Genomic DNA, 21,293 nt, shown 5'->3' with positions numbered 1-21,293 from the left:
TACAGAGATTCCACAATTCCAAATTTAAAAAGCTGCTCTTGGCTACATTTTATTGTATATCTCACCCATAAATTTAAATTGTAATACATATTAGGCTCTGTCATCTCACATCTACCTAAAAATTATGCAAATTTCTGATTCCTAATCATAAAAATGTGTATATCTTCTGTACCTCAGCTAACAGTATCTTTTATGTAACAGCACTGCAGGAGGCTCTTGCTATAAAGACAAGATCTGGACCCTGTCCTCAAGGAGTGCTTAATCTAGCTACCTAGCACAACTAAATTAAATATACTGGACAAATGCCGTGGCTTTCATACCACTGTGAGAGCAGGGAAGGGAGAGGCAATACTTCCTTTCAGAAAACTGGGAAAAGAGCCTTCTTCCCAAAGTGTGGAAGAGATTTTGAAATCTTACTAAGATTTTAACAGGTGGAGCAAGGGGTATTTCTGACAGAAGCAACAGCCTAGAAAGACGGGTATGTTTAAGGAACAAAGTAATTTACATAAGGGCCATATTCCACTGCAGAAGAGAGCACAAAGAAAAAATTAACCTTGAAACATGTCTGTTTAAAAGAAATAAACTTGACGTTTGCTTTATCCATTCACGTGTCTTAGACAGCCGAAGAGAAGAACCATCCTTGCTTTTGGTTCTAAAATGGGGAGGAGAACTAACCCCTGCAGGCAGAGTCCAGGCTGAGGAACTTGGAAGAGCTTTCAGGTGTATGTATCCTGGAGGTCAAGGTAAATTTTGAGGTTTCTTTAATTGGGTGAAATTCATACATTGTATTTTCTAATCCTCATTTATTTTGAGGATGTTAGTAAATATTTATAGAAATACAGTGAGGTAAAAATATAGCTTAAGTGATTTGAGGATTTCTTTTCAGGAGATTATGCAGGATTTCCCGGTTGTGGTTTACTTAGATTACATAGTACCTACCGACATGACCTCAAAATATATGCCTCTGATGAAGGTCGAGTCCAGATGACTGCAGCTGCTTTTGCAAAGGTATAAATAAATGTTTTCTAGAATTTTCATCTAATATTGCACTTTAAAAGATTTTTACTAAGGCAGTATTTAAAAATTCCAAATTTGAAACTTCAAACTAAAGCCCTGACTGCCAGTGATAAACTTTATTATTAATACAGTTTATATATTATAAATAGCTTATACCTTATGACATTCAGCTTGTATCAATAATTATGATGATACTTTTTGTTATTTCACATACTAATTTTTAAATCTGTGTTGGCTTTTTAAAATATATCTAGGGGCTCTTAGCTCTAGAAGGAGAGCTCACACCCATTCTTGTTCAAATGGTGAAAAGTGCGAATATGAATGGTCTTTTGGATAGCGATAGTGACTCACTGAGCAGTTGTCAGCAACGTGTGAAAGCAAGACTTCATGAAATACTTCAGAAAGACAGGGATTTTACTGCTGAAGATTATGAAAAGGTGAGTCTTAGCAAATTCTTTTACACTGTGAAATATTATGCACACATAAAATGTGTAAACCATAAGCTTAGAACTTATTGTATTATAAAGCAAATCTCATGTAATCGCTGTCCCCCTGGAGAAGTAGAAGTGTGAAATAACTCTAGCCCCTGTGCGCCCCTTCCCAATTGCAGCCCCTTCCCTATCTCCTGGAAATAACTACTGTACTGAATTTTTATGTTGCTCTTTTTTGTAGCCTTATAATATCCAGAATACTTATTTGGATAAGTATGCATTTCTAACTACTTTAATCTCAATTTTGGTTGTTTTTAAGCTTCATATAATAAAATGCTTTCTTTTATGTCTGTCTGCTTTTGGTCGATACTATGTTTGTGAAACTCATCTATATTTTTGAGAATTTCCTTAGTTAGTTATTAATCGTTTCTATGTAGTATTTTATTTCAGGGATTGGCAAACTGTTTCTTTAAAAGACCAGATGGTAAATACTTTAGGCTTTGCAGGTAACATGTTCTCTTCTTGCATATTCCTTTTTTTTTTGACTACCGTTTAAAAATGTAAAAACTGGGGCTGGCCGAGTGATGCAGCAGTTAAGTTCACACACTCCACTTCGGCGGCTCAGGCTTCACCAATTTGGATCCTGGGCACGGACCTATTCACCACTTATCAAGCCATGCTGTGGCAGGCGTCCCACATATAAAAAGTGGAGGAAGATGGGCACGAATGTTAGCTCAGGGCCAATCTTGCTCAGCAAAAAGAAGAGGATTGGTGGTGCTGTTAGCTCAGGGCTAATCTTCCTCAAAAAAAAAAAGTAATAACTATTCTTAGCTAATGGGCCATGCCACAGGCCTCCTTTGGCCTGCAGGTCATAGATTGTCGACCCGTGTTCTATTTTATGAATGTACTACAATTTATGTATGCTTTCTACTACTGTTATAATTTTGGGCTATTATGATTAATACTGCTGTGAAAGTCCTTGTAGGCCTCCTAGTGCACATCAACATGCTTTTCTCCTGGGCATATTCTCAGAGTGGAATTATTGTGACCCGCAGTATGCTTATGTTTTGGTAATAGTAGGTCATGTCAAACTGCTTCCCAAAGTCGTTGAACCAGTTTACACTCCCACCGAAGTCCATAAGAGTTGACCTGTGTTCTATTTTATAAATTATTGAACTAATTTATTAACTTAATAATTTGGAGATTTTTTTGATCCTTTACAGCATATCCACAGATTTTTTTTCTTTCCAATCCTTACATTTTTTTCTTTTTCTTGCCTTACTTCAAAAACTAGCACCTTCAAAACAGAATTAAAATGACGTTTCTTTTCTTGTCCATGTTCTCAAAGAGAAAGCTTTTAACACTTGTCCATTAAGTGTGATGTTTTCTGTAGATTTTGTCATAGCTACTTTTTTTCAGAATAAGGAAATTCCATTCTGTTCCTATTTTGCTGAGAGTTTTTATCATGAAAAGTTATTGAATTTTGTCATATTTTCTTTTCATCTGTTACGTCGTGTGATTTTGGGGGATATGAAGCTACCTTGGTTCCTAGAATAAAATCAACTTTTTTTTTTTTTAAATCTATATCACTCGTTTGGGTTGACTAATAGATGCATACAAATTTAGAATTGATAGATTTCAATCAGTGCTTTTTACCTCAAAGTTTAGTTTGTCTGAGATTAATATAGCTACAACAGTTTTTTTCCTTTTATTTGGTGTTTTCATAGTATATCTTTTTACTTTCAATCTTTCTGAAACTATATTTTTAGGTATATCTCTTAAAATCTGCATATAGTTTTCAAAAAATTTGTCATGAAAATCTTAGGGCAATTATCCCATTTATAGTATAAATTACTGATAAATTTATATATGAATCTTTTATCTTTTTAAGTGCTATATATTTGTACTGCCTGCTTTAATTTTTTTCTCATGCTTCATTGGAATTGTTACTTTTTATTTATTTACTTATTTCTCTGTTACTTTGAAAATTGTTTTGGACTTTACTATTTGTTCGTTGTTACCCTAGAGATAACAGTAGGCTTCAGTGACTTCTGAAAGTCGAATGTTTATGTCATGTTTTTACTCTCCTCCTGGACAATGCAGGGACTCTAGAGTGCTTTTTAGACTTTAGCTTGCATCAGAAGCATCTGGGATCTTGTTAAAAATGTAGATTTTGATTCATCACATCGGGGGAAGGGGCTGAGATTCTGCATTTCTAATAAACTTCCTGTTCTTGCCAATTCTGCTAGTCTTTGGACCTTACTTTTAGCAGCAGGGCCTAAAATCATTGCAACATTTTTCCAGCTTGCAACTTATGTGCTATTTATATTGTTTATTTTAATTCCGTATGTTTTAAACCTCACAGTATATCACTTATTATTATTCTTTTATGCAAGCAATATTCATTTAGCTTTACCCATTAATTTGCCCTCTTAAATACCTTTTATTCTTTCTGAATTTTAGAGTTTCCATTTAAGATCATTTTTCTCTGTCTGAAGAAAAATATAGTAATTCTGTTAGTATCAGTCTACTGGTAGTGAATTATGTTTTGTTTGTCTGAAGATGTTTTTATTTCAACTTTACTCTTACAGGATATTTTCACTGAGTATAGCATTCTAGGATGGCATTTATTTTCTTTCATTGCATTGAAAGTGTTGTTTGACTATCTTCTAGTTTCCAGTGTTTCCCTTGAGAAGTCATCTATTGATCTTACTGTTGCCCCTTTGAAGATAATCTTTTTAAATAACTCCTCTGGCACTTTTAACATTTTGTTTTTATCTTTGGTCTTCAGCAGTTTTTCTATTGTATGTCTACATGTAGATTGATTTTTAATTCATCTTGCTGGTAGTTTATTAGGATTCTTGGATCTGTGATTTCAGTTTGGGAAAGTTTTTAAAAAAAAATATTGCTTCTGTTATCTTCTTCTGGGTCTCCTAATATATATTTGTTAGAATTTTCTCTTCTCTTATCCTTTTGGTTTTTTTCATCCTTTTTGTCTCTATGCTTTATTCTGGATAACATCTCCTAACCAGTCTTCCAATTTACTAAATCTGTCTTGGCTATATCTAATGTGCTTTAAAATCAGCCAGTGTATTTTTCAATTCTAGAATTTCTATTTGCATCCTTTTTTTGTATAATTCATTGTCATTTTTTAGTAGTTTGTAGTTCTTTGATGATTTCTGATGTTTTATCTTCTTGAACATAGGAAGTCTCCTCACCTTTTAGATTTTGATAATTCTAACACCTAGAGTCTCTTTGGTTCTGTTTCTGTTGTTTGTTCTGCCTGTTGGCATTGATGATGTCCTGTTTTCTTGTGTGCCTGAATATCTTTAATTATGGGTGTATATTTTATTTGTTTGTGGAAATAAAATGAGCTTAAGATTATATTATCATCTTCCATTAAGGCTTTTTATTTGTTCCTGCTATGTACCTATGGACACAGCAATCTAAGGTTGCCTTAATCCAGTTTGAGAACAGATCTTTCTGGGCCAACAGTTTCTTTGAACCTGGTCTGCAGTTTGTCAGTAGATTGGTTTGCTTCTTATTCACCCTCATTTTTTTGAACCCTAAATGCAGAGAGTTTACCAGAGTTCCACCTTTGGGAACCTTGGACTTCACTCTTTAACCTAACAAGGCTATTAATGCTTTACTCCACTCCTCTGCTGTCTATTCAGGATCACTCTCTGGATCACTGACCTATGAGTTTTGATTATGTAATTCTTTACCATCTTATCTCTCAGATTCCTTAAAGCAGAAGTATAGAAGTTCTTTGCCCAGGATCTTTACTTATCTTCAATGGTTAGATTGGTCCCAACTACCTAGTTTACCATAATAAGAATCAGAATTCCACTTTACATTTTTTATATTTGTAGAAACTTATTTCATGGGGTTAAATAACTTACCAAGCTAAGTGTCAAAACTTAAATTTGAAACTGTTGTCATTAATGGCTTTTGTTGACTTGGGGAAATCTCATCACAAAGGCATTAGCATGGTGGTTAAGAGCACCAGCTCTATAGCCAGACTACTTGCTTTTTTATCCCACTCTTCATGTGCTAGTGGTTTGATCTTGGACAAGTTGCTTAACCTCTAAGTACTCTATGTGGAAAAAGATGATGATAGTAATAGAGTCTTGGGGTTATTACATGTAAATATGTGTCAAATGGTTAGAACCATATTTGTACATATGAAGTGAGTCAGCAAATTGTCATTGTAAGTTAGAATAAAATCTCATCATAAATTAGAGTACTTCTGCTAAACCTTTCCTGTGGATAATCTAATGTTGCTAAGGTTTAGTATGTTTTTAATGTTGCTAAAGTGTAGTATGTTTTTAACATGAAATTCTGAGGTTTTTACTTCCTCCTTGATCTTATTACTTATTTGGGAGGTTATCTTAGTTTGTGGTATGGAATTATTCTCTAGCTACTGGAAAATTTTGTATGTTGTTCTCTTGGACAATTGGGCATAACCAGACATAATATTTGTACTTTACTCATTTGTAGCTTACTCCATCTGGAAGCATTTCTCTTATCAAATCAATGCATTTAATTAAAAATCCTGTGAAGACCTGTGACAAAGTTTATTCATTGATACAAAGTTTAACTTCTCAAATCAGACATCGAATGGAAGATCCCAAATCATCAGGTAAATACTATGTTTTTCTTAGAGCATAAAACAAATTTTACTGTCTAATTACTATAAATATCCTAAAATAAGATGCACCAATCTTAAGAAATCAAGACTCTCATACTATATCTAGGAGTAATATGAATTAATATATATCTTGCAAAAGAATAAAAGCTAAGTTAGAGTTGCTTTTATCTGTGGTAGCATGAAAGATATACTAAAACACTCATTTGATTAATTATGTAGCATTGCCATACAGTTAAGCAGCAAATAGGAAGCATAATAAGACGGAGCAAGCAAAAGGAAGGTGATCTGGGCTCTGGCTCTGAGACTAGCTTGGTTAATAACTTGGGCAACTTTGGCATCTTGGATTTCTTACTGGTAAAAATTGATCCTTTGAACTGTTTAATTTCTAAGGTTCCTTTCTGCTAAAGACAGTCTGTCTATTGTGTTAGTTATGTGAATCAAATTAAAATGATGGTATTTAAAATTCAGAATTGAAAATGTATTAGCTTAAAAGAGTTTTGTTATAATTGTTGTAGTTCTTTTTCTTATTATTGAAGTATGTAACATATGGAAAAATCTTTTATAAACCCAGTTCCTAACCCATGTGTTTATGCATTTATTCAAGCCTACAAAATATATGCTTGCTAATAGTATATGCCTGTGATAACATTTCCTAGTTTCTTAGCAATCTTACCTTTGATGTTTAAAAAAGTTTCCAGTTATCAACTTTTTAATATATATTCTTAATCTTATTTTTGAGTTTAATATACTAAAAATATTATGTTGTTTTAGATATTCAGCTTTACCATAGTGAGACGTTAGAGCTTATGCTACGTAGATGGTCCAAGTTGGAGAAAGACTTTAAAACAAAGAATGGAAGATATGACATTAGTAAAATCCCTGACATATATGACTGTATAAAATATGATGTCCAGCATAATGGTTCCTTGAAATTAGAAAACACAATGGAATTATATAGACTTTCGAAAGCTTTAGCAGATATTGTTATCCCTCAGGTAAGTGATTTCTAGGAATCAATTTTCTTAAAGTGCTGTATGGATACTTTTAAAATGTCTGTCGGTGGATAAAAGATAGTTGGTTTTCATGTCCCTAAAAAACCCGTAACTTTAAAAAGGAAAGTAAGTAATTCTGAATTTACATTTTAAACTTTTTGTTATATTAAATCATTATTTGATTTCTTAATCATTTGATTATAGTGGCTTTTTAAAATTTAAGAATTGATACTCCTAAAGAACAATATAGTAACAATCAAAACAACTGAAAACAGGATGGAATAAATCAATTAAGTATTTATTGGGCACCTGTTGTGCACCTACCGGCTCTATGCTATGGAAATGTGTGCAGAGAGGGAGGAAAAGGTAGTTGTGGCCCTGTGTAAATTTTGCAAGTTTTTTCCCTTTATGTGAACATATTTTGAAAATAATATTTAGAGGTCAAGATGTAAGTGGTTATTTCGGGGGGGGGGTGCGTCCTGGGTATTTTCATTATAGAAGAATAAAAATAAAGGGTGAAACCAGAATTCAAATAACTGAAATGCAATTAGGCAGAGAATCAGATTGATAATAAAGAGGCAAGTGACAAGACAAGTTGAGATAAGGGATATGTTAGAAGAAAATAGTTCCAGATGTCCTTTTGGGGCCATTTTTCAACTCAATTACTAAAAGATTATTTGGATATTGTAAAGGGGATCTTGGAGTATATCAGACATTCCAACTGTGAACCAAAGTTGAAAAGCAGGAAAGAATGAAATGCTTGAAAAGTATAAAGATTATGAACAAAAGTAACCTCACTTAAAAATATTCATATGTAAAAATGGTTAAAATAATATCAATGTCCCTTTTCTAATATTCACAGAAAGTCCAGGAAAAACTACAGACTGGAAAACTGGGAATTTGAACAGTACACAACTTTCTTATAGTTATTTGTATACATGTTAAAGATAAGCTTATTCTTACAGCATAAAAGAGCAACTACTTATTTGTTTGGTCAGATATATAATATAGACAATTTTAGGTATATTATGTGAACCAGTGATTTGCAAACAGGAATTGTTTTTAAAAGACAGGATAAAAATATCTCAGACTTCAAGACTATGTCTTTGGGCCTCACTGTACACTTACTTAGAAAACAAGGACTTATTCTCTGACAACTTCTTTTGCTTTCTAAATGGAGGAGAAGTTTTATTCTGCAAAAAACAAATTTTGTTTCACACAATAAAAGGTTTTCTTTTTATAACAGATAAGATATTTTAAGATTACCATCAAAGTGAACACACTAAATTGTGCAGAACTCAATTTTAGCTACATCATTGAGTTGACACTTATTTGATTATAACTCATTCAGTAAAGTTACTGAATCAGCATCCATCTTTGTTATGAAATTCAAGATAGAAGATTCATTCAGATTTTTCTTATTAACGATTCTGAGAATGGTTACTGTTAATTCCAGTAAACATATAATTAGTTTGCATTGGAAGCATAAATAAGACCCTGATCTTTTTCATTGTTTTGGATTGCTTTGATGTTAGTCCAGGCTCAGTGCATCCTGTTGTACTATTCTTACAGTGAAGATTATTTAAAAGTATACTTTTTAGCAGGTAAGTTGTAAACATAAGACCCTCTTAAATTTTTATGATGGCTATGTGCATTTTTCAAGGTAGGCTGTCAGTCTATCTAAATGTATGACCTACTCAGTGGCTAAATAAATACACAAATGATTTGTTAGTATAATCACGTCTGTTGTTGCATGGCTTATTTAATCTCTTACCTCTTCCTTCTTAGTTACGTATGCTAACTGTTCTAGAAATGAGATTGGAAAGTTGGTTTCTAAAAGTTGGGCTCAAAAGAATACTCAGTTGTCAATGGGGTTTTCTACTTACTTTGTGTATATTTCAGGTGTATTGCTTATGTAGCTAAGGAAATTTCTTACCATTTCTTTGTAAGCTAAATATTTATAATGAATTTTTAAAGTATTATAATTAGAAGACACACCAAAGGTAAGAATGGTTAGGGAAGATTTGAGACATTATTTGTGTCTTTTAAAGTAATTCGTCATGCTCAGCTCTTCTCAGTCTCTGTTACAGTAATTGTCTTTTGATGCAATTAGGTTAGATTTTCACAAATAAGTCTGAGAACTTATTTGAAGACATCGCCAAAATTATTTTTCTTGGATAAATTATTTATCTTTGAAATCTCGGGACTCTTCAGACAACATTATGCCAAGCTTCCAAGAATCAGTGTCTTATTTTTGGTAAATTCATAGTTAAATTTTGGTAAATTTATAACTTTAAAAGCAGAGATCTTTTTATGTGCTTTCCTAGAGTTCTGAGGTTATAAATTGAGAGGACAACTTGGGATTTACCTCTATAACTTTTTGGTTTGATATTCCTTATTCTGGCAAAAACTTGGGGTTTGTTCTTTTTTTAATGGAGTGTTTAATTCAGTTCAGTAAGTGTTATTTTGCTTTGTTACTTTACCCTTCATAAATCCAAAACCATGGACAAAATGTAGGCATTTTCAATCACTGAACAAGTAACTAAAAATTATAAACATATTTACAGTAATTGTAATGAGACTATAGTTTGTAATGGAAAAAATGAAAATTTTGCACTTAGTTCTAAATAAAGACTATTGCAAGCTTAGAGACTTGATGACTCAGTCAAATATTGTAAAGTTTTGACTTGTTTAAAATATACTAATTTAGATTAAAAGAGTACCACTATCCATGCAAGAAAAATGTATATGTGTTCTGGTGTACTTCACAGTATTGCTGTGCCTCTAAAAACTCCTTTTCCACTCTTAATTGATTAATTCTCATATATATACTATGCGAATTATGTAATTCTAATCATATCTAAGCTTAACTATGACAAACATGATTTATTACTTTTTAGTTATTTTAACAAACTGATTTTAATTATGAGAGGTATTTTTGCTGCGATAGAGTCAACTCTTCACTTTTTAAGTAGTCTCATTTCTCAAAAAATAGAGGCCTTGGTTTAAAAATGATACTTTAAAATAGTCACAATAGTATGGTGGACAATGGTATTGTGGTAGATAAGAACTAAGACTAAATTTGGTATTAAGATTCTCTTAATTGAGATGGCACACATTTATTGAAGTTTGAAGACCATTTTCTTTGTAATTTGTAGGCTGTGAAATGCAGAGAATTCTTTATAATAGCATTTGCCATATAAAGTCCAATGAGACGCTTGTTAAATATCACCACATAATAAGCTTTCAAATAGCTTCATCTGGTATGTTAATCAGTTCTGTTTATGGCAGAAATATTGTAATTACGTATCAGAACTTGGATATCTAACAATTAATTGTTTGTCCTAGTTGGTGGTGGCAGATGAACAAAATATGTCACTGTGTTGAAGAGAAAGATTTCTTTATCACAAAAGTAATATATCTTTGTTGTAAAATGAGAAAATGTATATAGCAAAAAAAAATCACTGACATTACCAGCTAGAGAAAAATGTTTCAGTGTTTTGGAAAATTCTTAAAGGCCTTTTCCCTTAAATTCATGCAGATATAATTTTTCTCATAATTTCGTATATATAACAAATGTATTCTTTGCAAAAATGGAACCAGGAAAAGCATACTGTTTTACAGCTTGATTTTTTTTTTCCTTCACTTAGCATCAAGAACTTCTTTGCATATCAGTAAAGCTAATAAGTATCATTATTCCTAATGGCCGAATGGTGTGATGTAATAATAATTTATTTAACTAATTTCTCCTATTTAGAAATCTGGATTCTTTTAATTTCTTTCACTGTCTTTATACATGTCTTTACATGCACTCAAGACTATTGCTGTAGCTACAGAAATCTTTTACCAATTTTCTTCCAGACGAACAGTGTATGAGAGTACCTGTTTCCTCACACCTTGCTAATAACAACAACAAATTTCCCCAGATGATTTTTTTAAAAATAATTTTATTGAGGTCATAATGATTTATAATCCCCTGATGATTTTTAATTTCAACATTTTCCTTTTATTTACACATAGACAGTTACATATATATCCCTTTTGCACTCCCAATTCACATTCATTTCTGCTGGTGAGATTATTGAACCATCCAAACATTAGTTTAAGGTAATTGACCCCAAGAAGTTCCATTTTCATAGGTCTTCATTCTGTAATCTGTCAGCTTTTCTTTAATAGGCGGTTTTGAGATCTCTTATCTGTACTGACTTTGCCATCTGGGAAGTAACTGATAGCAGGAAGTAGCCTTTAAACTCAGATATCCCAGAATGAACTTGGAGAGAAAGGGTAGGCCTATTTCTTCCCTCTTTCTCTTGACTCTCCCTTATTTCCCTCTCTATCCTTCGACCCTACCTTCTGCTCTCTTCCTCATTCCCCTCCCTTCCCTTCTACATACACCACAGATTTTTCTCTTTAAATATCAGGTCATTTTCTAATCTACCCCTCTGAACTGTAATTTTTATTATTATTATAATACTATGTTTTCTTGACACTTCAGACTGTAATTCCTTATAAATTTAATTAACTGGTAATGATTATAGACCATTAAATTTGATAATTTCATGCTATTTTTTGCTCACCACTAGTTAAAGCTTTAAAAGTACTGGCTAAAGGCTTTTAAGTAATGTGTTAGCCTTATTATTCTTTGACATTTGGATAGAGAAAATCTCATGCTTTCAATTTATATTTCTTACCGTATGTTTATTGACTGTTTTGTGCGTCAGTGTTTGTGTCCTTAATCCATCTTTCTTTTAGGATTGTTACATGTAAACCTTCCAATTGAGTTGAACTACTGTCCATAAAGATTGCTTCATCCATTCCTCCTCCCCTCCTCAGAAATTACTTGCTTTTTCCAAGAAACTCAAAGTTCCACCAAAAAATCTTTCCAATTATACTTAATAGTTTTGGGAGTAGTATACTTGCAGTTGCAGAAATGTAAACTAGATGTTGTATAATGTTCAAAAAAGGCTTAATAAAAGTATTTGTCTCTCACTAGAATTCTTTAACTTAGCAGTACATTTGTTAGAGCTCTTTGTGATTATACTCTTTTTCTAATATCATGTATTTTCTGCTCAGGAATATGGTATAACTAAAGCTGAAAAACTGGAGATTGCCAAAGGCTACTGTACTCCTCTAGTTAGAAAAATTCGCTCAGACCTTCAGAGGACACAAGATGATGACACTGTAAATAAACTCCATCCTGTGTAAGAGACTGTACTGGTATTTAAACTATAGGCATCTATTTTTACATACTTCAAATCTAAATTAGTTTTTAACATTTCTATGAAGAAAGCAGGAGTGTGTCATTTGGCACACTGTGGAAATAAGGATTACCTAGGTATTCCTAAGAGTTAACTTTCATCCAAGGTTCCTTTTTTGCTCCAAATTGGGGGAAAAACTGAGGTGAACAAGGAAAGGGGATATGTGTCATCATTCACATGGGCATCAGTGTGTACTCCATTCAGCAGCATAAATGTCTGTGAGCTTCTGTCATTGCTAATAGAGTGGTTAGAATGACCTATTTACAGTGAACTTGACTAATGTTAGCTCTTCTTTGACTAATCTCAGAGGTCCCAGTTAGTTCCAGTTATCTTCATGTTAGAGGAATATCTACTAAGATAACTCCTCAATTGTGGTTGGAAGAGTGATAGGTTTACTTATGTTTTTTTAATTTCTAGTAAGATTAAATTCCATTTTACAAAATAATTTCCAACTTAAGTTTTGACTGTATGGTTATATTTTAACACTGTCTGCTTCTAACTTTAGGTATTCCAGAGGTGTTCTGTCTCCTGAGCGTCATGTCCGTACCAGATTATATTTCACCAGCGAAAGTCATGTACATTCTTTACTATCTATTCTTCGCTATGGTGCCTTATGCAATGTAAGTAGAATAAATTATTCCAGTCTACTTAACAAATATGTTTCCTTGAATTTGTAACCAAATCACAAACACCAGTTTTTATTGGGCAACTTTAATAATTCATCATTTATCAAGGGTCTACTATATACCAAGCTCTGTGGTAGATGTTGGGGATAAAGACATGTTCTCTTCCCTTTGGAGAAGATTCATTTAAGCAAGTGATAATATAAAATATTTTAGGTGATGTTATAGGCTGATGGCAGTGAGATAAAGAGAATCTGATGAATTTGAGTTATTTGGGGGTTAAAATTGACAGGACTTGGTGTTTGGTTGACATTGTGCCTCTTATCTAGTGTTATGTAATGAATCTTACACTAAAGCTTATTGGTGTAAAGCAAAACATAGTCATTTTATTTTTATTTCTCAGTTTAAAGGCTTGACTGATCACTTAGGGAGTTTTGTTTTGAGTCTCTCATGAGGTTGCAGTCCAGTAGTGACTGGGGCTTGAATCATAAATGCTTTCCTCTCATGTCTGGTATTTGATACGGGCTGTAAGCTGGGACCTCGGCTGGGGTTCTTGTACATCTATAAAAAATGATCTTCAGGGGCCAGCCCAGTGGCGCAGCAGTTAAGTTCACACATTCAGCTTCTCGGCGGCCCAGGGTTTGCCGGTTCGGATCCCAGGTGCAGACATGGCACCACTTGGCAAAAGCCATTCTGTGATAGGCGTCCTACATATAAAGTAGAGGAAGATGGGCATGGATGTTACCTCAGGGCCAGTGTTCCTCAGCAAAAAAGAGGAGATTGGCAGTAGTTAGCTCAGGGCTAATCTTCCTCAAAAAAAAAAAAAAAGTGATCTTTATAGGAAAATTAGGGGCCGGCTCGCTGGCCGAGTGGTTAAGTTCACGCGCTTCGCTGCGGCGGCCCAGGGTTCGGATCCTGGGCACGGACATGGCACCGCTCGTCAGGTCACGTTGAGGCAGCGTCCCACGTCCCACAGCTAGAAGGGGCTGCAACTAAGATATACAAACTATGTACAGGAGGGGTTTGGGGAGATAAAGCAGAAAAAAAAAAAAAGATTGGCAACAGTTGTTAGCCCCGGTGCCAATCTTTTAAAAAAAAAAAAAAGAAAAGAAAAAGAAAATTAGTTCAGCTTTGTTATATACTTTTTAAATAAAGGGAAGTAAAATGTATAACGGATTTGGTCTATGTGTTTTTATTCTAAACAGTCTTATTATTGGGCCTTGATGAATAGCTATTATTAAAGTTACCATAAAACTATTTCAGTGGTCTATTTCCATCAAATTTTCCAATTTATATGTTCTTTCCTCTTGCTTTGATTTCTTCTCTGTCCCATTAAGGAATAGCAAAGTGACATCCCTTGCATACATATGTGGATTAGTGGAGCTTTAATAAAAGAACTAGCGAGTGAAAAAAAATGACAGTTATTTAGCAAGGCAAAAGTTTATATATCCAGTAGTAATGATGGAATTGTTTTTAGGGAGGAGAGCTATATCTCTTAAATGGTCCCCTTTGACCTTCTTGCACTTATTTAGAAGGTGGAAAGAACATGGAGGATATACGAACCAATAGGAGGCCTCTGGTTGGAGCATAATGTGAGTGATGGATAAAGTGGCAACAGATGAGTTTGGAGGGCCAGTGCCTTGGGGCTCCTCAGAGGATTAGGAGGTCATTGAAAGGTTTTAAGCAGGGAAGTGAGTGGCTTTAGTTGCTGTGTGGACAATAGCTAGGCAGGAGTGATATGAGGAGAAACCAGTTAGGAAACTGTGCAATGATCTGAAGAAAGATGATATGGTTAGGACTGGAGTGGTGGCAGTAGAACCAGAACTTGTTGAGTATATATTGCATTCGACTGCATTTCTAAAATGAAAGCTGAGTAACTCCATTCTTTTAAAAATCTGTGCTTCCAAAAAAACAAATCTGTGCTTCCAGGACAAAAGAAAATATGTGTTTTTACTAAAGTGAAAATTAAAGTCTATACCAAAATGATATCTTCTTTTGTAATTTTAAGAAAATTAATTTATTTGAACTACAATTCATTATCCCAGCTCTTATTATCCTTATTAAGACCCTGTAACTAACATACTTAAAGTCTTGTTCAGTCTCTTCCAAGTTGAAATTTTTCGTTTTTCTGTGTGGACTAGGTAAATAAATATAAATGTATTATATTCATAATAGGTTTTCTTCAAAAGGTATTAAGGAAATAAGATTATAAGCAAGATTTCAGGGAATATATTTAGTGAGCCTTAATAAAAAAAAAGATTTTTATGGATTCTTGTAAATTGATTGTTCCAGAAAATACTGCAATATATTATTTAATTTTATCTGTTCATTAGAGCAGACCTAGCAAAATCTCTAGCTACAACACTGAATTAGATATTAGATGACATTCTAATTAATAATGTAGTATCACAAAGTCTAATAGATCTTTTCACCTATTGAAAATTTTTAGCATTTAATTTAAACCCATCATTTAGTAATTTACATCTAATGAAATGCAATGCTATGCTAATTTATGTTTTATCTTATCAATTTTGAAAAAAACTTATACATTCACACACTGCACCACCATATAACCTAGCTGTGTAATAGCCCATACCATATAGGTTTGTGTAAGTACACTCTGTGATGTTCACACAGGGACAAAATCACCTAATGACACATTTCTCAGAACGTATCCCTGTTAAGTGATGCATAACTATACATCTTTGCATGCATCCTTTCTCTAAACACAGACACAGGCAGACACACCAAACACACAGATGCAATTTTTACTCTAGGGTGTTGCTTTGAGTAGGAATAGCTGGCTTGGCATTGGAGTGTTTAGAGGTATGAATAGCCATTTGTTGAAATGAGGGTAAGAATATATGTAATTATACAAATTACATGATAATTGATTTAACTTTACTGTTCCAAAAGCTTCAAAAGGAGAATGCTTCCTCAGGGATGTACAATGTCTAAATTTAAAAAGGAAATATATGCTGAATTTTGTTTTTTTAAGTAAGTAGTCAGCATGTGGTCTTGTAAGTTTGGGCTTTTACATACCAAATTTTATTTTTTCAAACAAGGTACTTTGTATACTCAAGTCCAAAATATTGTATATTCTTATTGTATAACAAAAATTTTGGATGCTCTTATATATTTGTAATGCTTATGACATATACGAAATGAAGGAAGGTTATCTGTGATGTACATAAGGTCTAAGTAGACCCTGTTGACTATTGACTATAGACTTTACATGTACTTGAGTAGTTTTACCTTTTCAGATAGAATTTTCTACCTAGAATTGTAGTACGTGTTCTCTAAGATCCCTTTCAGTTCTGATGCACTATAATTACATGTTTAAAGACCAATGATTCTTTAAATGAAGTTGGAGGAGTGGTGAAGGAGATGGTAAGATTAATAGAATCTACATATGTCTCTTCCTGCTGAGTGTTTGAAAATATCACTGCAGTGTAATGAGGGATATTTACAGATAGGCGTGTGTTCCATTTATGGACTATATGATGGTGGGAAAAATAGCACTACTCCTACAGGATAGTCTTCTGTTTATGAAGCATGATACTATAGGTACTTTGGGACTTAAGGTTGACAACTGCCCCTCATCCTCAGAATTCAATAGTGGGTATCATATTCCAAGAGATACTTTATTTTTGCTTTCTATAAGCTATTTAAAAAAAGTTACCACTACAGTTTCTAATACTACTGGTAAGAGATTTCTTAAATAATTTACTTAAGCTTAAGTAATTTATTGACACAAATATAGTGGAGATATTTGACAGATTGTGCATATAAGTATTCATCTAATTTGTGTGGTATCACTCAGGATTAAACAAATACCATAATGAAAATAAAATGACTTTAATGCAATATGAGGAAATGCTTACCTTACACTTTTTGTTCAGGAATCAAAGGATGAACAGTGGAAACGAGCTATGGATTATTTGAATGTTGTCAATGAGCTCAACTACATGACTCAGATTGTCATCATGCTTTATGAGGATCCTAACAAGGTAAAGGAGTTCTCAATTTGCATGTGTTACCAGAGGTAAATAAATAGCTTGAAGTTTCTAGATTTAAAAATGTTCTACAATATTTTTTAGGATCTTTCCTCAGAGGAACGATTTCATGTTGAATTACACTTTAGTCCAGGAGCCAAAGGATGTGAAGAAGACAAAAATTTACCATCTGGCTATGGATATAGACCAGCTTCAAGAGAGGTAATTAAGGTGAAACTCTCAGTACTTGGTTACTACAGTTCTAGATTTTCATGAGGTTTCTGTAAGAATTTTCTATTATGTACTGTAATTCTTATCTCAACTACTAATTAGCAAGATAGTTTAAATTTATCTTACATATGATTTGAGTAGACAACATTTTAGGCATATTAGAATTTTACTGTCTATGTAGAGTCTTTGGTTTTTTAAGAGCATTATTTAGAATGAATAACTATAGTTTTGGTTTTGGTTTTGGTTGTAGATTTCCTTGAGGACTAGTCCATGCTGAACACTCTACTAAGCACTTGGCATGCATTATTGCATTTTAGTCATTATAATAACCTTACAAAATTAAATATGTACACAACTTAAAACTTTTTTACCAAGTTATAATACATATTGATAAAAGTACCTAAGTCATAAATATATAGCTTAATGATATATCACAAAATGAACACAATTGTAAAACAACCAGCCAGGTCATAGACAGAGCAATATCATCATTCCAGAAGACCTACGTGTGCCCCTCCCTATCACAACCTCCCTGTCTTCTCCCCAAAGTTACCTACTATCATGATTTCTAGCATGATAGATTAATTTTGCCTATTTTTGAACTTTATATAAATGGAATCACAAAATGCTTGCTTTTTTTTTGGTGGGGGTAGGTTTGACTTCTTTTTTTTCATTATGTTTGTGGTATTCATCCAATTTGTTCTTCATTTTTGTTGCCATGTAGGATTTCATTAAATAAATGTAGTGCAATGTGTTGATCTATTCCACTTTGATGATCACTTGATTTGTTTCCAATTCAAGCTATGAAGATGAATGCTTTTATGAGCATTCTTATACAGGTCTTTTGGTGAACATATGTACACATTTCTTTTGGAAATAATATCTAGGAGTAAAATTGCTAGGTCATAGGGTATGTGTATGTTCAAGTTTAAAAGATGTAGTCAGATAGTTTTCCAAATAGTTTTTCTAAAGATACTGCTATGTCCTTGTCAGCACTTGGTGTGATCATTGTTTTTAATGTAGCTATTTTCGGGGGTATGTAGTGATATCATTGTGGTTTAAATTTACATTTTCTTCATGACGAGTAAGGATTAGCACCTTTTCATATATCTTGGCCATTTGGATAGTATGGTGTTGAATAGAAGCGTTGACACTAAGCATCCTTGTTCATTACCAAACTAAAGCGAAAGGTAATGTTCCGAAGAAAACTTTCTGTGATTTTGATTGAGCTTACATAAACTCTGCAGATCAATTTTGAGAGAATAACACTTTTCCAGTATTGAATCTTCTAGTCCAAGGACTTGATATATCTCTGAATTTATTTAGCTATTCTTTATATCTTTTTGATAAAATTTAAGATTTTTTTTATGTCTTGTACTTCTTTGTCAGATTAATTCCTAAATTCTTTGTATTTTTATGCTGTTGTAAATGGTTTATTTAAATTTCATTTTCTGTTAGTTTTTGTGATATTGAATCTTAACTCATTTTTGTATAAAGATTTTATAACTGGTAATCTTACTACATGCTGTATTCATTCTGATAATTTATCCATAGTCATTTAGATTTTCTATGTTTATGATCGTATCCCTGAATAACGACAGCTGTCCAGTAAAATGTTGAGTAGATTTAGTGATAGTGGGCACACTTGTCCTTCAATGATTTATTATTAACTGTGATGATTGTTTCAAGTTTTTAGATATCCCTTATCCGGTTAAAGAAATTCCTCTTTATTTTCTATACCTCTTAGTTTGATGAGGGTTTTTATGTACTTCTGCTTGGCTTCTTTTTGGCTAATGTTATGTGTGGGAGATTCATTGATGTAATTTTATTTAGTTGTCGTTTGTCCATTCTTACTGCTTTAAAATATGTGTTTTATTGTATGACTATGCCCCAGTTTATCCATTCTATTATAGAAGGGTATAAGTTTTTTTAAGTTTTCTATCTCCTCTACCATAGTGTGAGATCCTTGCAGTCTGGGATTGTGTCTTATTCATGTGTGTCCTGGCATGTGGTACACACTCATTAAATGTTTAGTGAGTCGTCAAATGATTGTTATTTACGTATGCAGTCATCACGTTTGTTAGAAATATTTGGAATAGAATTTAAACACTCTAAAATTTATAAATTCAGATGCCGTTTTACTTTGTGCTCGGGTGCATTCCTGTGTAACAAAACTGAGCTCTACTGTTTCTTGCTGGCATTTATTATTATTGCTTATTTATTTGGGCATTTGATGAAATTTAATTAAGCACTTTTTTTTAATGGCTTTTTATTGTCATTTTATTGTTTAATTTCTCCATAGAGTATATGTATTTCTTGAAGTTGAGAACTCTATCATCTGTCCCAAAATATTCAGAATAATACTGGGCTATTGTAAGAATTCAGTTAATATTCATTTGAATAAACAAACTTGGATATGTAGTTCAAGTGACTATACCAATTGATGGTTGAATTTGTCCATCAGAAGAGATTGTTATTTTACCTGAATTTTATATGTTGTGTTCTTTGCCCACAGAATGAAGGCAGGAGATCTTTTAAAATTGATAATGATGACGAACCACATACTTCTAAAAAAGATGAGGTTGATCGAGCTGTGATATTGTTCAAACCTATGGTATCAGAGCCAATTCATATACACAGGAAGTCTCCACTTCCAAGATCTAGGAAGATGGCTACAAATGAAGTATGTGTATATGTGAGCGCATGTTTTTCATAAAGTAAACTAACTATATTTTAATAAAACAGAAAAGAAAATACAGCTTTAATAAAGGAGTTTGGGAACGTACCAGATTTTTAATTGTCAACTTTGTTTTTCAAATTTTAAAAAATATAGAGGTAGTTAGAAAATATAGAGATTAGTTTTTAGAATTTGGAGCTTTATGTATAGTTTTCATAACAAAATGGAATAGAATTGTAAAATAAGGCCTTTCTAAGAATTGATCCAATTTTTTTGTCTTGTCACTTTAGGTTATTCTAATAAAGAACTTTTTTGAAAGTCTGATTTAATGGATCAGGAATAGTTTTTGGTTAAAGTAGAGAAGAATCGCCGGAGGTGCTTCAGCAACAGCTGGTTCCAGTCGCACTGTAGCTCACACTATGAAATTCTAAGTTGTTAGCCTGATGGCAGAAGTCAGTATAGGAATTCAAAAATGTGATGATATAGTTGAAAAATTTACCTTTGTATTATGATCTACAGTTAAATTACATGCTAATTCTTATGTTCACTAATAGAATAACATTTAAATAACTACTAAAATAATGTTTAAAAGGAAAGTTGAATAGTTGGAATGAAGCTTGTTAAGTAAATCTTTAACATCTGTGTACATTTTTATACTTTAAATACCTTTATTTTGGGTTATTTATATTCTCTATAGTATGATTCTCCCAGCACTGATTGAGATCAGTGCTTATAAATGTTTTCTAAATGCTCGAGTTAAAAGTATAAAGAAAGAATTTAACTTTAAGATAGAAAGAACCATCAATTTTTATACTAGAAAAATATTTTTTGTTGATAATTAAATATGCCAAGTCTTAAGAGTTAGTTATAACATTATCCAGCAGTTGGTGAGTAAGAGTATAAACAACAAAGAATTATGCTCATTTCTATAGCCCCAAATTATACAAACATAAGTGCCTAATGATTCTCAAATTCCAAATATATATGTGCCCCAATTTGATAATTATATATATGGAAACATCCGTAAATAAAATAGATTGTTGTAATTTTATAATGGAAATTGTATACTAATTAGTGTTCCTGTGAACATGATAGATATTTTAAATTATAAAAGAGGATGATTAACAACTGTAGAATTGGGGATTATTTCTTCTGTTATAGCTTAATTTAAAAATGAGAAACATGGGGTTATGTTCAGGTATCTTTAATTTCAGAAAATCAGGAAATGACATATTAATATAACCTAAACTACCATTTGTGTGAGGGCAGTGATTTTGATGTCGTTGAACAAAGCAATCTGTGATTAATTAATCAAATTGTTCAGAATTTCACCATTAAACCTTCTTCTGTTCTCCAAAAAGCCTATAACACTGATAGAGCCAAATGTATTGAGTCTTCATTTTGCAACTCATCTGTAT

At 32.7% G+C, this 21,293-nt stretch overlaps 1 protein-coding gene across 12 annotated transcripts in view; it reads left to right on the top strand.

The window, feature by feature from the left end:
* Window positions 1–21,293, top strand: part of PPIP5K2 (diphosphoinositol pentakisphosphate kinase 2) — a 63,995-nt gene that overhangs the window by 25,254 nt on the left and 17,448 nt on the right. For 9 of the 12 annotated variants that reach the window (XM_046666028.1, XM_046666025.1, XM_046666024.1 and 6 more), the window contains exons 15-24: window positions 618–743; window positions 887–1,008; window positions 1,272–1,454; window positions 5,949–6,090; window positions 6,871–7,094; window positions 12,165–12,292; window positions 12,855–12,969; window positions 16,875–16,982; window positions 17,073–17,189; window positions 19,714–19,881. In XM_046666028.1, the coding sequence (XP_046521984.1) occupies window positions 618–743; window positions 887–1,008; window positions 1,272–1,454; window positions 5,949–6,090; window positions 6,871–7,094; window positions 12,165–12,292; window positions 12,855–12,969; window positions 16,875–16,982; window positions 17,073–17,189; window positions 19,714–19,881 (1,433 nt within the window). The remainder of the gene's footprint in view (window positions 1–617; window positions 744–886; window positions 1,009–1,271; window positions 1,455–5,948; window positions 6,091–6,870; window positions 7,095–12,164; window positions 12,293–12,854; window positions 12,970–16,874; window positions 16,983–17,072; window positions 17,190–19,713; window positions 19,882–21,293) is intronic. The other 3 variants (XM_046666023.1, XM_046666029.1, XM_046666033.1) reach the window with 1 other exon arrangement.

This window comes from Equus quagga, chromosome 7, assembly GCF_021613505.1.
Source record: "Equus quagga isolate Etosha38 chromosome 7, UCLA_HA_Equagga_1.0, whole genome shotgun sequence".
Classification (NCBI taxonomy): Eukaryota; Metazoa; Chordata; class Mammalia; order Perissodactyla; family Equidae; genus Equus; species Equus quagga.
The sequence above is the reverse complement of the archived record's forward strand: the minus strand, read 5'-3'. Positions and strand labels throughout refer to the sequence as shown.